The 14,113-nt window shown below is 42.5% G+C and overlaps 1 protein-coding gene across 1 annotated transcript in view; it reads right to left on the minus strand.

The window, feature by feature from the left end:
- Window positions 1-14,113, minus strand: part of LOC141111844 (natural cytotoxicity triggering receptor 3 ligand 1-like) — an 82,404-nt gene that overhangs the window by 7,593 nt on the left and 60,698 nt on the right. Inside the window, exon 6 of the mRNA XM_073604003.1 lies at window positions 13,591-13,692. Coding sequence (XP_073460104.1) covers window positions 13,591-13,692 — 102 coding nt within the window. The remainder of the gene's footprint in view (window positions 1-13,590; window positions 13,693-14,113) is intronic.

The raw sequence follows: 14,113 nt of genomic DNA on the forward strand, positions 1-14,113 counted from the left end.
GTTTATTTGATTGACAATTTCATTGTCTGGTGAATGGTAGGTTTTTAAAAAATGCATTTCCTTCAATTACACTCTCCTGGTGATAAAAAAGCCTTGCATGGACTTCCAAATCTCCAAATCTTCCAAAGCTCCATTACCAATTTTCCAAGGGCCATGCCTTATGACCACCTTTCCGATATTGAGCAAACAATGCACGGTACTTGCAAAACAAGTTTTTGGCAGGGGAATACACTAGCCAAGGAAAGCCGTCAATATGTTTTGACAAGTATTGCTTTATTTCCCGAATTTCTCCATTCTTGGAAGTCATGTTCTGAACAGAAATGGTAAGAAAAACTGCGCTATTTACCTAAATTGTGACAAGCTGCAACTCAAAGTGATATACAACACCAACAGAATAAATAACAAAAAGGAAGCTGCGCTATGATAAATTGATATATAAGCCAGTGAAATAAACAATTTGTTGGGATGTGATAAATACATACACAACCAAGGAAATACAATGAGAAAATAATTCACCTATAAAAAAGAACTAAATAATAGTAAAAAAAACACCATATGACGGATCCTTGATAGACCATAGATGAATTGACAAATGAAGTTAAACCATATGATGGTAATAATTAGGCAAAAAAGGGGAAAATGACACAACTGTCTATCATAGATATTCAAGACGATGAAAAACTGCAGCACCCTGCGACGAATGTTGAAAAGACACGGGGCACTGAATCCACCACCACACAGAATCAAGGCTTACCAGCTTTTCAAGCTAGGATGGCTTGTCACCCAACCTGGATTGATTAAGGTCTCCCACCACTGCAAGTGGCTCACAAGCCTGGCGTTCCTGAAGCTCCAGCTTGGATAGTCTGGCAGTCCCAGTGTGTCAGTGTCAAACACACTTGATGTTGGAAACCAGGTGCTTAATCCAACAGATAGAACGTGGCAGAGGGGATTGTCTCAATGGATGTATACAGCCAATGAGAAAAAACAAAAATAAACCGCCATCGGTAAAACCAGGTGATTTATTAAATAAAATGACAGGTCTAAACAGGCATCAGACTGATTGTCATAGCAAAAACAATGGCCTGCCGGCATAAATTTAAAAAACAGAAAACACGCCCGTGAAAGGCGGAACTTGACAAAGTGTGGAAACGTCAGCACGTCGCTCACCCTGTTTTGTCACACAAAGGACGTCGTCTCGGGGCACGGGCTGCATCCTGACGCACCGCTATAAATGGTCTAACCAGATACTGAAGCCTCGGTCTGATTCCCGGGTCACTGATACACTATCGCCATCTTGTTTGTGGGAAAACAAATAACGGGAATATAAGAATATGCACGTACTGTGGGCAGATTATATAGACACCCTCAGCCCCAATAGTAGTCTCAAACAATCGGATATTACGCTATCTTGTTAAAGACAAAACAAGAGGTAAAGACCAGGACATCTATGGTACTCGTAATAGGGACCAATACAAACTCATGATTAGCCCATACAGCTAACATTAAAATTTCCGTTTAATGGGGCACATCTAAAATAATACAAAAGCTAATAAATATTGGAAATATATTAAGGGTTATAAATACAAAGTTTAAAAAATATCTAGTTATACATTCTCAACCATTATTGTAAATGCAGGATAAAAAAATTAGCGTGGCCACATCAGCGCCACACACCGTTACAGCCCAAAAGGGACCGCAACTCACCAAAATTGGGATAATAGACTGAAAATATCATCTCATAACAGATACAAATAAGCAAAAAGTCACAAAGGGGTCCAAAACTAGCTGAACGATGGTCAACACAGACAGACCTGATTAGTCTGCTCACATAGTTATTTGATAAAAATAATAGTGATGGACGAATTAATATAAAGAGCTAATCTAAGAGGTCGAATATAGCTATAAATGGCTGGAGGTCAGCCCATGTGTGTCTAACTCTCAGAGAGGGGTTATTACATGAAAAATAATCCAAACAGCGAAAAACACAGCTTTTTGGGACTCAAACCGAGTTCACATAATGATGAATTCCAACAACCAAGTACATTTAAATGGCTGCAACAATAAATAATACAATGCACTTCAAAAATATTTAAAAAAAATCTTTTTAAACTAAACATGTCACTAAGAATTATCAATGAAGGAATTGATGTCAACATCAATGTTCAAACCGAAAGGGGTATAACACTTGATCTTGTGTACCCATGACATCTCTAATTTGCAGATACTCCTAACCAGGCAACTCCCCCTCCACTGCGGGCTATATTTATCTATCCCTAGAAAAATTGTATTCCTTGGGCCCCTGTTGTGCACCGTGAGATAATGTTTGGACACTGAGTGTTTAGTGAAACCCTTCGTATGTTATTTATTATTCATTCAAACGCACTTGAAGGGGTTGTTTGGTCCTGCCCACATACTGCAATCCACATGGGCACTGAAGCATGTAGACCACTCCCACCATGGAACAGGTAATGAATGGTTCAATAGTGAAATTCTTGGAGGTACAACTAGAACTAAATCTGGTGGTCCTCCTAGTTTTGCACCCATTCAAAGAACAAACCTGACATTTTTTACACTGATAATAAATAGAGAGTTCAGAAAAAAAAGTAGGTTTATTTGTGGGGGGATTAAGGATGTTGGGAGCCAGTTTATACTTTAAGGAGGGGGCGCCCCTAAAAACAACTTGAGGTCTGTCTGGCAAAAGAGTATTTAGTATCCTATCACTCTTCAAAATCTGCCAATGTCTTCTAACTATGTGATTAATATTTAAATGTTGACTGGAGAAATTGGTAATGAAAGGATTTCTCAAGGTATTGCTATTCCCGCGGCTCTGTGACCTCTCCTTCAAAAGGTCTACTTTGTCAACACACTTAACTTGATCTAAAGTGTTTGTGAGGGACTCAAGGGGATATCCTTTATCCACAAATCTCTGCGTGATAATATGTGCCTGCGCTAAAAAGACTTCCTGTTCAGTACAACTATGCTTTAATCTCATATATTGACTTTTAGGCACAGATTTTAGCTAAGAGGCATGATGGCAGTGATCATTCGGAATTATAGAATTTCTGTCAGTGGGTTTAAAAAAGGTTGATGTAGCAAAACTGTTTCCACTGTTCTGAACAGAGAAAGGTAGTTCATATCCAGGGGGAGGTTGCCATGGATTTTCCAATAGCAAGTATTTGGTGTAGTAATTGATTGTTTCTCCAAGATGTGTGCCAACGTCATTCATTAAAATACTGCTGGTTTGAGGCGGGTATCACAGACAGTGGCGATACATTAGGATATGTTTGACAAGATATTAGCTCTACAAATGTACCAGAACAAGATGGGAGGGTAGTGTTAATTTCCATACTTGAAGTGCTTTCTAGTATTGGCTTTTCTCCTGATGACTTTTTTGCACTAGTACTAAAGAAAGAATCTATAGTCCTGCAGTTTACTCTTTTCTGACTCATTTTGCTGTTTCTATAATTAAAGCACAAACGTGCACACCTCATAATGTAATTGGCTTTATAGAACAGCACTGCATACACATTGTTGACATGTACATGTACCATAACTGAACCAACCGCCTTTTTAAATATTGTAATAATACATTACATTGTGGTTGGTTGTTATGTATAAAGGCAATTTATTTTACACATCCAGACACTTTGTGTGCAGGAATGGAATATATGCATCCACTAGTGCCCATCAAATGCAGCCTCACCATCGCCAAGCAAATGCAGCCTCATCAGCGCCCAGCAAATGCAGCCTCACCAGCGCCAATCAAATGCAGCCTCACTAGCACCCATCAAATGCAGCCTCGCCAGTGCCCATCAAATGCAGCTTTATCAGTGCCCATCAAATGCAGCCTCATCAGTGCCCATCAAATGCAGCCTCATCAGTGCCCATCAAATGCAGCCTCATCAGTGCCCATCAAATGCAGCCTCACCAGTGCCCATGAAATGCAGCCTCACCAGTGCCCATCAAATGCAGCCTCACCAGTGCCCATCAAATGCAGCCTCACCAGGGCCCATTAAATGCAGCCTCGCCAGCGCCCATCAAATGCAGCCCCATCAGTGCCCATCAAATGCAGCCTCACCAGTGCCTATCAAATGCAGCCTCACTAGTTCCAATCAAATGCAGCCTCGCCAGCGCCCATTAAATGCAGCCTCGCCAGCGCCCATCAAATGCAGCCTCACCAGTGCCCATCAAATGCAGCCTCACTAGTTCCAATCAAATGCAGCCTCGCCAGCGCCCATTAAATGCAGCCTCGCCAGCGCCCATCAAATGCAGCCTCATCAGTGCCCATCAAATGCAGTCTCACTAGTTCCAATCAAATGCAGCCTCACCAGTGCCAATCAAATTCAGCCTTATCAGTGTCCAACAGCAATAAAAAAAAAAACTTGTCAGGGGTTCTAACCCTTTTATCTCTATCCACAACTACATACACTTAAATTTCACATTTAACAACTGTTTCGAAAATTAATACCATACATAAAAAGAAATTCAGGTGGCCAGATTAAAGCGCAATTTAACCACTAAATCTCCTCTTCCATGCCGCCAATTTACAAAATATGTTGTGTGCACAGATGCGCCTTCAAACTCTTCCAGGTATTTGGGACCTTGGAAGAAACCGGTGACCCATATGTGAACGTTCAGCAGATTTCTGCACATTCGCACAAGCACTGCCAGCTTCTGTCAGATGGGCATCATGCCACCTGTGCATTTGTGCACAAGCTTCGAAATCTGCAGTAGTGCGCCTATGTGCTGCACAGTTGCGGCTTTGACGTAGCAATCCCAGGAGGCAGTGGGCCCAGCCTACGCTGAAAGCTAGGAAGTGTTGTCTTGCAGCAAAAGATGAGCCAGAAGATAAACATAAAAATACATATTTTTACTATTTCTATAGGGGAAAGGGACAAAGTAAGAAAATCAATATCCTGCATTATAATTAGATTAAGATTGAACAAGATGAAAATGTCAATACTAAAAGGGCAGCTTTTTTTTTCTTCATAAATAATGGCATATCTGTATCCTGTGATTTTACACAATCATCAATTTTTGTACTCACTTTAATTTATATACTTTGGTGCTCTGGTGGGGGGAGGGGTTTCTGAGGAGAAATAGAGATGAGAAGGATCCAGGATTGCAGGCAGCGTCGACATCACATGACATCACATGACATCACATGACACGCAGCCACTGCTTCATGCCTTCATCCTGTCTACATGCTGTGCTGGAGCCCCGGAGAAGATCATGGAGGGAGGAGGTGGGTGGAGCCAACACTCTCACTCACTCTATGTGCGGAAGAGGAAGAAGACTCTGAATGCTGGTGCCTCACTCTCCACCTACTCAACAGCGGCTCAGACGAGACTCACCTCACTGGTTGCTATACGACAGGCAGTACAGGCGCTAGCAACCAGTGCAGCGGGCATTCGAGAGACCAGCGGTGAAGCTCCACCCACCTCCTCTTCTCCAAGCGGGGCATGAACAGGGTCTCTCTCTCTGCGCCACTGCTGGCCTGCTGCTGATGTGAGATTGAAAAACTCGGGAGTCAGTAATATTTTCTGGGGGGGGTGCGATTGCCCCGTTGCCCCCCTGGATCCGCCACTGTTCTGTACATTTGTGGTACCCTGTGACAGATGTTGATGGGACAATGGTACACTGGGGCAGATGTTGATGGCGCACTGGTACACTGTGATAGATTGAATGGGCACTGGTATACTGTGACAGATGTGCAGGGGGCACTAGTGGTACAGATGTTGATAGGACAATAGTACACTGTGACAGATATTGGTGGGGCAATGGTACACTATTACAGATGTTAATGGGGCAATGGTACACTATTACAGATGTTAATGGGGCAATGGTACACTATTACAGATGTTGATGGGGCACTAGTACACTGACAGATGTTGATGGGGCAATGGTACACTATTACAGATGTTGATGGGGCACTAGTACACTGACAGATGTTGATGGGGCAATGGTACACTATTACAGATGTTGATGGGGCACTGGTGCACTGTCACAGATGTGCATGGAGCACTGTGGTACACTGACAGATGTTGATGGCGTACTGGTACACTGTGACAGATGTTGATAGGGCACTGGTGGTACTCTGTGACAGATGTTGATAGGACAATGGTACACTGTGACAGATGTTGATGGCGCATAACTGTTATATTCTTTCTATTTTATTCTATTGCTTTTCTATTCTATTCTTTTCTATTTTATTGTATTTTAATCTTTTCTATTCAAATTCATTCTATTCAAAATTTCAAATTTCTGAAGATGGTTATATTCTTTATACTTTATTCTATTTTTCTATTATATTATCTTATTCTCTATTCTATTATTTTGTATTATTTTGGATTCCATTGTTTTGGATTCTATTTGAATTCATTCTATTGGAATTCAAATTTATTCTATTCGAATTTTGGAAGGTGGTCAGGTTTCTATTTTTTTTATTCTATTCTATTAAATTTTATTCTACTCTTTACTATTCTTTCATTTTTATTCTATTGCTTTATTATTTTATATTCTATTTTATTGTATTGTTTTTTAGAAATTTGAATCAAATTTCGTCAGAATGTTGGTTTGTTATTTAGGATTTGATTAAATTAGTTACTATTGTAATTCGGTAATTTGGATACATTCATCCGAATTTTGATTTGGAATGAAACAAACAGCACATGTCTAGTTTCTAATGCCACTCTGTGATGGTAATTCTCATCAGACAGGGTGGGCCCATACATAGGCCATGGAAAACTAGGTTATTGAGGGTGGGATAGGACCCGACAATGGCCACCTCCAGCGTAACTGCAAGTCTGGAAGGGAAAGGCTCCCTTGGGAGAGTTTCAGTGTGGATTTGGCCAGTGAAGGAGTTTTTCCAGCCCAAATGAATACAATATCATCCAATTTGTTGAAAAACTATTTTGGTATACAGACAGGCAAAACAGGCGTATTTCTGAAAAAAAATCCAGAAACTTGGGGAAATAGATCATTTTCAGCAGGTTAATCCTACCCACTGGAGACAGTGGAAGAGTAAGCCATGTGGCGCATCTCTGGGACAGGGACCAAAAAAGCCAATTTGGTAGAAGGTTGTTTCAGTCTCACATATTTGGGTGATAGCCAAACTCTGTCCCCCACTACATATGGAGGTGTCTTCGTTTGTTGGAGAAAAGCGCATACTTGCCTGCTGACTTCCGTAGTAATAAGCAAATCTTTTTCCAATGTAGCAGAATATTTTTCACCCGCAGATCTGCTGCTGGTACACCAGAAGAAGGCTGAAGTAGGGGAAAAGTCTGAGGGTGATAGCCTAGGGCTGCATAGAATGAGAGCGTTGTGCCAACGGGAATTAATGGCAAACTCAGCCAAAGGCAAATACTCAGACCAGTTGGAGTGTAAGGCATTGACATAATGTTGAAGATAGGTTTCTATGGTCTGGTTCATGCGTTCGGTTTGACCATCTGTTTGAGGGTGATGTGAGGTACAGAGTGAGAGCGTTACTCCCAGTTTCTTGCAGAATGCTCTCCAGAATCGGGAAACAAACTGGGATCTGTCATCTGAGACGACATTGGTAGGTATGCCATGATATCTCACAATATGGGAAAGGAATAGGGTGGACAGTGCTTCCGCTGTAGGTTATCCCGGGAGCGGCACAAAATGAGACATTTTGGAAAAGCGACCCACTATGACCCATATAGCAGTCATGCCCTCGGACTTGGGTAAGTCTGAACTCCATAGTCAAGTGGGTCCAAGGCTAGTGAGGTGCCGGAAGTGGTTGTAACAGTCCAAAGTGCGAGGTACTTTATTAGCAGCACAAGTTGGACAGGCAGGAACATAGTCAGTAACATCCCTTTTCATATGAGACCACCAGACATGACGTTGCAAGGTCTTAAAAGTGATGGTGACACCAGGATGACCAGATAACACTCCATCATGAGCCCAGAGGAGTACAGGTTTTCTGAGGCTAGGGGCTACAAACAGGCGACCTGGTGGTATCTTTAAACCTTGGGGAACACGATTCTGAGTTTCTTGTAACTGTTGGCAAAGAGCCGTAGAGATCTGCGCAACAATTTTGTAAGGTGGGATTATATACTGCTCGGTAGGTTGATCTTCTTCAGAGGTAGCAAACTGTCTGGAAAGAGCATCAGCTTTCTTGTTTTTGTGCCCAGGAACATAAGAAAGAACAAAATTAAAACGGGAGAAAAACAGAGCCATAAGCAAAAGATTGCAGCTCCAATCTCTCAAATCTGTATCAAGACACCCGCCCTAATGAAATTCACAGGTACTGGCTCAGCACAAGCTTGAGGAAAGAAAAAAATCCTGGACAGCCGCACACCATAGAAGGCATCTTTATTGATATGAAGAAATAAAATTCAGATGCAGTCACCTCATGTACAGGGAGGAACAGGAAAGATAGCTAACATGTGTCACGCCCCATCATGGCGCTTATTCATAGCTCAAAAAAGAGAGCCCATTGAGCCTGATGTGAGTTCAAACGTCTTGCAGTCTGAAGATACAGCAGGTTTTTATGGTTAGTGAAGATAGAAAATGGCTTGGGAGCCCCTTCCAGAAGATGTCGCCATTCAGGCAATGCCAATTTGATGGCCAGTAGTTCTCGATTCCCAACGTCGTAATTCATCTCTGCTGGAGAAAACTTTCTAGAAAAAAATGCTACTGGATGGATTCTACCGGACTTAGGCTGTCTCTGGGACAGCACTGCACCTGCTCCTACTTCGAAGGCATCAACCTCAACTATGTACTGGAGATCGGGATTTGGATGCTGAAGAATTGGAGCCTTGCTGAACATGTCTTTTAAGTGCTGGAAAGCTGATTCTGCTTCTGAGGACCACACCCTGCAATTTGTACCTTTCTTAGTCATAGCAGTAAGGGGGGCCGCAATGGAGGCAAAACCTTTGATGAAGCGTCTGTAGTAATTTGCGAACCCTAGAAAGCTTTGGAGCCCTCTTAAAAGGGGTCGGTTGGGGCCATTGCAAGACAGCGGAAAGTTTTTGAGGGTCCATTTGGAAACAGACAGCACTTATAATGTATCCAAGGAAAGGAATACGGCTTTGATGGAAACTGCATTTCTCAATCTTCGTGTAAAGATGTTTTTCTCTCAGTCATTGTAATACCTGCTTTACATGTGTGATGTGCTCTAGATGAGTCTTGGAATAGATTAAAATGTCGTCCAAGTATATGATCACAAAACTGTTGCTGAAATCATGAAAAATGTCATTCATGAAACGTTGGAAGACAGCAGGGGCATTACACAACCCAAATGGCATAACCAGTTATGCAAAATGTTCATTACGAGTGTTGAATGCTGTCTTTAATTCGAATCAGATTATAAGCCCCTCGTAGGTCCAGCTTAGAGAAGATAACGGCTCCCTTAAGTACATCAAACAGTTCAAGAATGAGAGGCAAAGGGTAGGAGTCTTTTACAGTGATATGATTTAACCCTCAATAATCTATGCATGGTCGAAGACCCCCATCTTTTTTTTCAACAAAGAAAAAACCTGTCCCTACTGGAAAAGAAGAGGGTCGGCTAAAACCTCTTTCCAAGTTGTCTTTCACTTATTCCTCCATGGATTTTTGTTCAGGCAAAGACAGGGGATAGGTCCTTCCTTTGGGAAGAGGTGCCCTAGGAATCAAATTAATTGCGCAATCAAAAGAACAATGTGGAGGTAAAACCTCTGCCTTTTTCTTGCAAAATACATCTGCAAACTCACAGTATTCACAAGGCAAGGTAGGAACAGAAGCCAACAGACAACCAGAAAGTCTTTTGGGTTGAGACAAACAGTTTAGATGACAGAACAACCTCAAGAGGTTAGTTCTTCATTTTCCCAATCAAAAGAAGGGTTATGTTGTTGTAACCATGGGTAACCAAGGATAACGGGCAGAAGTGGGGAATCAGTAAGAGACAAGACAGCTTCCTCTTTGTGGAGGGTGATAGTTGTAGTCTCAAATTTTACAATGCCATCTCCCAAGGGTTGTCCATTCAGGGTGGTGATGTTCAGTGGGTCTAGACTTGAGGGTCCATTTGGAACAAATGGGATTTTATTTTCTTTAGCAAAAGTGTAGTCCAAGAATATGCCAGCGGCTCCAGAATCCACAAAAGTCTCACAGGAGACAAGTTTAGAGGGTAACTGGATAATTGTGGGCACAGTAATCTTGGTCTTGGAGGATATACCTGTAAGGTCTAACCCAGCACCTCCAACACTGGTTAGACCCTGCCTTTTACTGGACGGGAAGGGCAGACAGATAACAAATGTCCTTTAAGTCCACAGTACGGGCATAGGCCCAATGCACGCCTCCTTTGTTTCTCCGACTTAGTTAGGTGGAGACTGCTTAATTCCATGGGTTCCACAGGTGCCTGGGGTTCAACTGAGATTTCAGATTCTGGTTGACGTGGTGCTTGGAAGTTAGGGGCCAAACGGTAAACTGGCCTAGGAAACTTGCAAGTTCTAAGTCTCTCTTGGCACCTTTTATGATACCGGACATCCAGACGAACATACAGCTCTATGAATTCCTCAAGGTCTTCTGGGGAATCCTTATAGACTAATTCGTCCTTGATGTGATCTGTAAGACCTTTTCGGAAAGGCTGCATGTAATGCCCTAGAGTCCCAATTAGTCTCAGCACCCAGGTACGGAACTCAATAGCATATTGTGCCACAGACCTGGTACCTTGTTGTATGTCCAAAAGTGAGTACTCAGCTGTAGAAGCTCTATCTGGCTTGCCAAATACAGTCTGGACAGAAGCCAGAAATTTGTCAGCTTTTAGCAGCACAGGATCATTGCGTTCCAGGTAAAGAGAGACCCAGTCTAGGGCCTTCCCCTTTAACAAGGAAATTACAAAAGTCACTTTGGCAGACGAAGTGTTAAAAGTCCCAGGGTTGTTGTGGAAATGAAAACGGCAAACATTTAAAAAGCCTCTGCAGTCCTCAGTATCACCACCAAATTTTTCAGGCAGGGGAAGTTTGGGTGGAACAGAAGAGGTGGGTTGGATTGGAGCAGGAGCCTGGACCATTGCAGAAGGACCAGGCAAGCAAGATTTAAGCATAGTACAAAGTTCATCTAACTTGGCGTCCAGGGAAGAAAGATGTTGTTCATGAGCTCCAATCAATTGTCCCTGACGTGAAATTGCCTTAACAATCTCAGCAGGGTCCACTGCCATTGTGGGGGGGATGTCCCTTCCCGCTCCACTGGGATAACAACCGAGCGACTTTTAGCCCACTCTAAAAAACGGTACCGGGATGATGCCTGCAGCTGCGGGCATCATCCCGGTATTACCCCCTACAGCTGAGGCCACATATATGTGTATGCTCGGTACGAAGGGGATATATATAACAAATATATATTGTTATATATTTATCTTGTGGTGTGTGTGTGTGTGTGTGTGTGTGTGTGTGTGTGTGTGTGTGTGTATATATATATATATATATATATATATATATATATATATATATATATATATATATACACATACATACACACACACATATCTACACTCAGCGGCTACTTATTTCTGTACAGATTTTCATTTAAAAAAATAATAATAATCTCAGCAACAAAATTAATTTATGCATATAGATGTATTGAAGACGACTTTATGAAGTTCAAACTGAGCATATTAATGTCGGGGCGTGTGTTATGGTGCTAGATGGGATGGTGGGAGCATTTCAAAAACTGCTTATTTACAACTATTTGCACGAACAACTTTCTCTATGTTATATAGATAATCATGTTTAAATTGAGTAAATATTCCCCCAGCACATCTCCCCCAGCACATTGCATCGCACTCAGCGCATCGCATCACCCCAGCAGATTGCATCACCCTCAGCGCATCGCCCCAGTGCATCGCATCGCCCCCAGCACATCGCATCCCCCCCAGCACATCGCGTCACATCGCTCCCCAGCACATCGCATCACATCGCCCCCCCAGCACATCGCATCCCCCCCCAGCACATCGCGTCACATCGCTCCCCAGCACATCGCATCACATCGCCCCCCCAGCACATCGCATCCCCCCCAGCACATCGCGTCACATCGCTCCCCAGCACATCGCATCACATCGCTCCCCAGCACATCGCATCACATCGCCCCCCCAGCACATCGCATCACATCGCCCCCCCAGCACATCGCATCACATCGCTCCCCAGCACATCGCATCACATTGCCCCCAGCACATCGCCCCCCAGCACATCGCATCACATCGCTCCCAGCACAGCGCAGCACATCGCTCCCAGCACTGCACATTGCCACCATCACCTCTCCCCCAGCACAGCACATTGCACGATCTCGCTGCTTTGAAAGCTAGGGTAACAATAGAAAAAAAAGCCTGGTTGCCCTTATTTAAAATGGCGCCGGCCACCGCCTTGCATCGCGCCATTTCCATTTTTAAAATAATGTGATGCTACAGCCCAGTGACGCCTATTGCCTCCTGGGATTGATGACAAACATCTCCCAGGAGGCATGGCGGACCGGAAATGATGCGCTCTGGGCCAAGTAGAGGAAATTATTATTTCAATTGCAGATATAACAGTGAGTTTAAAAAAAAAAATAAAATAAATATATATGCCAAATCATTTTAAGGGCACAGAGCAGCTTGGGATGCTGAGGACTTAAAAAAGTGGGTAGAACTCCGCTTTAATCGGCTCTCCTTGCCTCATACTGACAGAGTGTGGCGAGGAGTGATGATCAGTGGTATCTCCTCACAGGGGGAGACCAGGGCAGGTAATCAGGGCACTGATCATCAGTGCCCTGATTATAGGAAAGTCCCAGCAGTGCCCATCACTGCCACCAATCAGGGCCCATAAATGATGCCAGTCAGTGCAGCCTTTCAGTGACCATCAATGCCTGCTCTTCCGTGCTCCCCATCAATGCCCATCAGTGCCTCCCATCAGTGCTGCCTATCCATGCCGCCCATCAGTGCCCACCAGTGCCGCCCATCAGTGCCCACCAGTGCCGCCTGTCAGTGCCCACCAGTGCCGCCTGTCAGTGCCACCTATCAGTTCCCATCATTGTGGCATATTAGTGCCTCCTCATCAGTGCCCATAAGTGCTGCCTCATCATCACACATCAGTGAAGGAGAAAAATTACTTACAGTATTTCCAAAATTTAATGACAAACGAAGAAACTTTTTCTTTCCTGTCTTTTTTCGGTCTTTTAGTAAAAAATAAAAAACCCAGCAGTGATTAAATACCACCAAGAGAAAGCTCTATTTGTGTGAAGAAAATGATTAAAAATGTCACATGGGTACAATGTTATATGACTGTGCAATTGTCATTCAAAGTGTGACAGCGCTGAAAGCTGAAAAACGGTCTGGACAGGAAAGAGGTGAAAGTGCCCGGTATTGAAGTGGTTAAATTGCTTATGTTACAATTCTGTGATGAAAATCATACAGAAACATGTTGAATATTGATGGATTTCTTTTGGATATTTATATATAGTTTATAGCTCAGATGTGATATACTGTATACAGAAGATAGTAAATGTTTTTTTTCTTTTTATGATGGCAGAATCCCCATTAATCTAATGTACAGTTTCTCCTCCTTTTGGGTACCATTTTTCCCAATTATGTTTCTATAAATTTTAGACGCTTACCTTTTTTGAAATATCTCCATTGAAGCTTCCCATAAAAAAACAATATAAATGAATTTAAAATCATCCAAATAAAAAAAAAATAGATTCTCCATTGTTCCACTCCTATAAAATAAAAGTACAATAGATATAACTCTGCAACACTTATACTGACTATAAATACATTTGTGCAATATTTATTTTACTTCAAACACATCTTTATGATTGTTTGATTGTGGTAACAGGAGAAGAAGAAGACTATGATGAAATCTCACTGCCAGCTTCAGAGGACTCGTTAAGGCTGGATTTACACCTATGAATTTTTAGTGCTTTTTGCATTTTGCAGATTTGCATTACAGAACGTGTTCCATAGGAAATCATGTTAAATGGACTGTATTGCAAATTAAAATGCAAATGCAAAAATGCAAAAAGCACTAAAACTGCGTAGGTGTGAATCCAGCCTAAGAGACTGCACACATCCTGACCATCCTCTTACATATGCTGACATGACTGAAATAGCTGCAGACATCAAAAACTCTTTTTTTAC

The sequence above is a fragment of the Aquarana catesbeiana genome, linkage group LG11 (assembly GCF_042186555.1).
Source record: "Aquarana catesbeiana isolate 2022-GZ linkage group LG11, ASM4218655v1, whole genome shotgun sequence".
NCBI classification, from domain to species: Eukaryota; Metazoa; Chordata; class Amphibia; order Anura; family Ranidae; genus Aquarana; species Aquarana catesbeiana.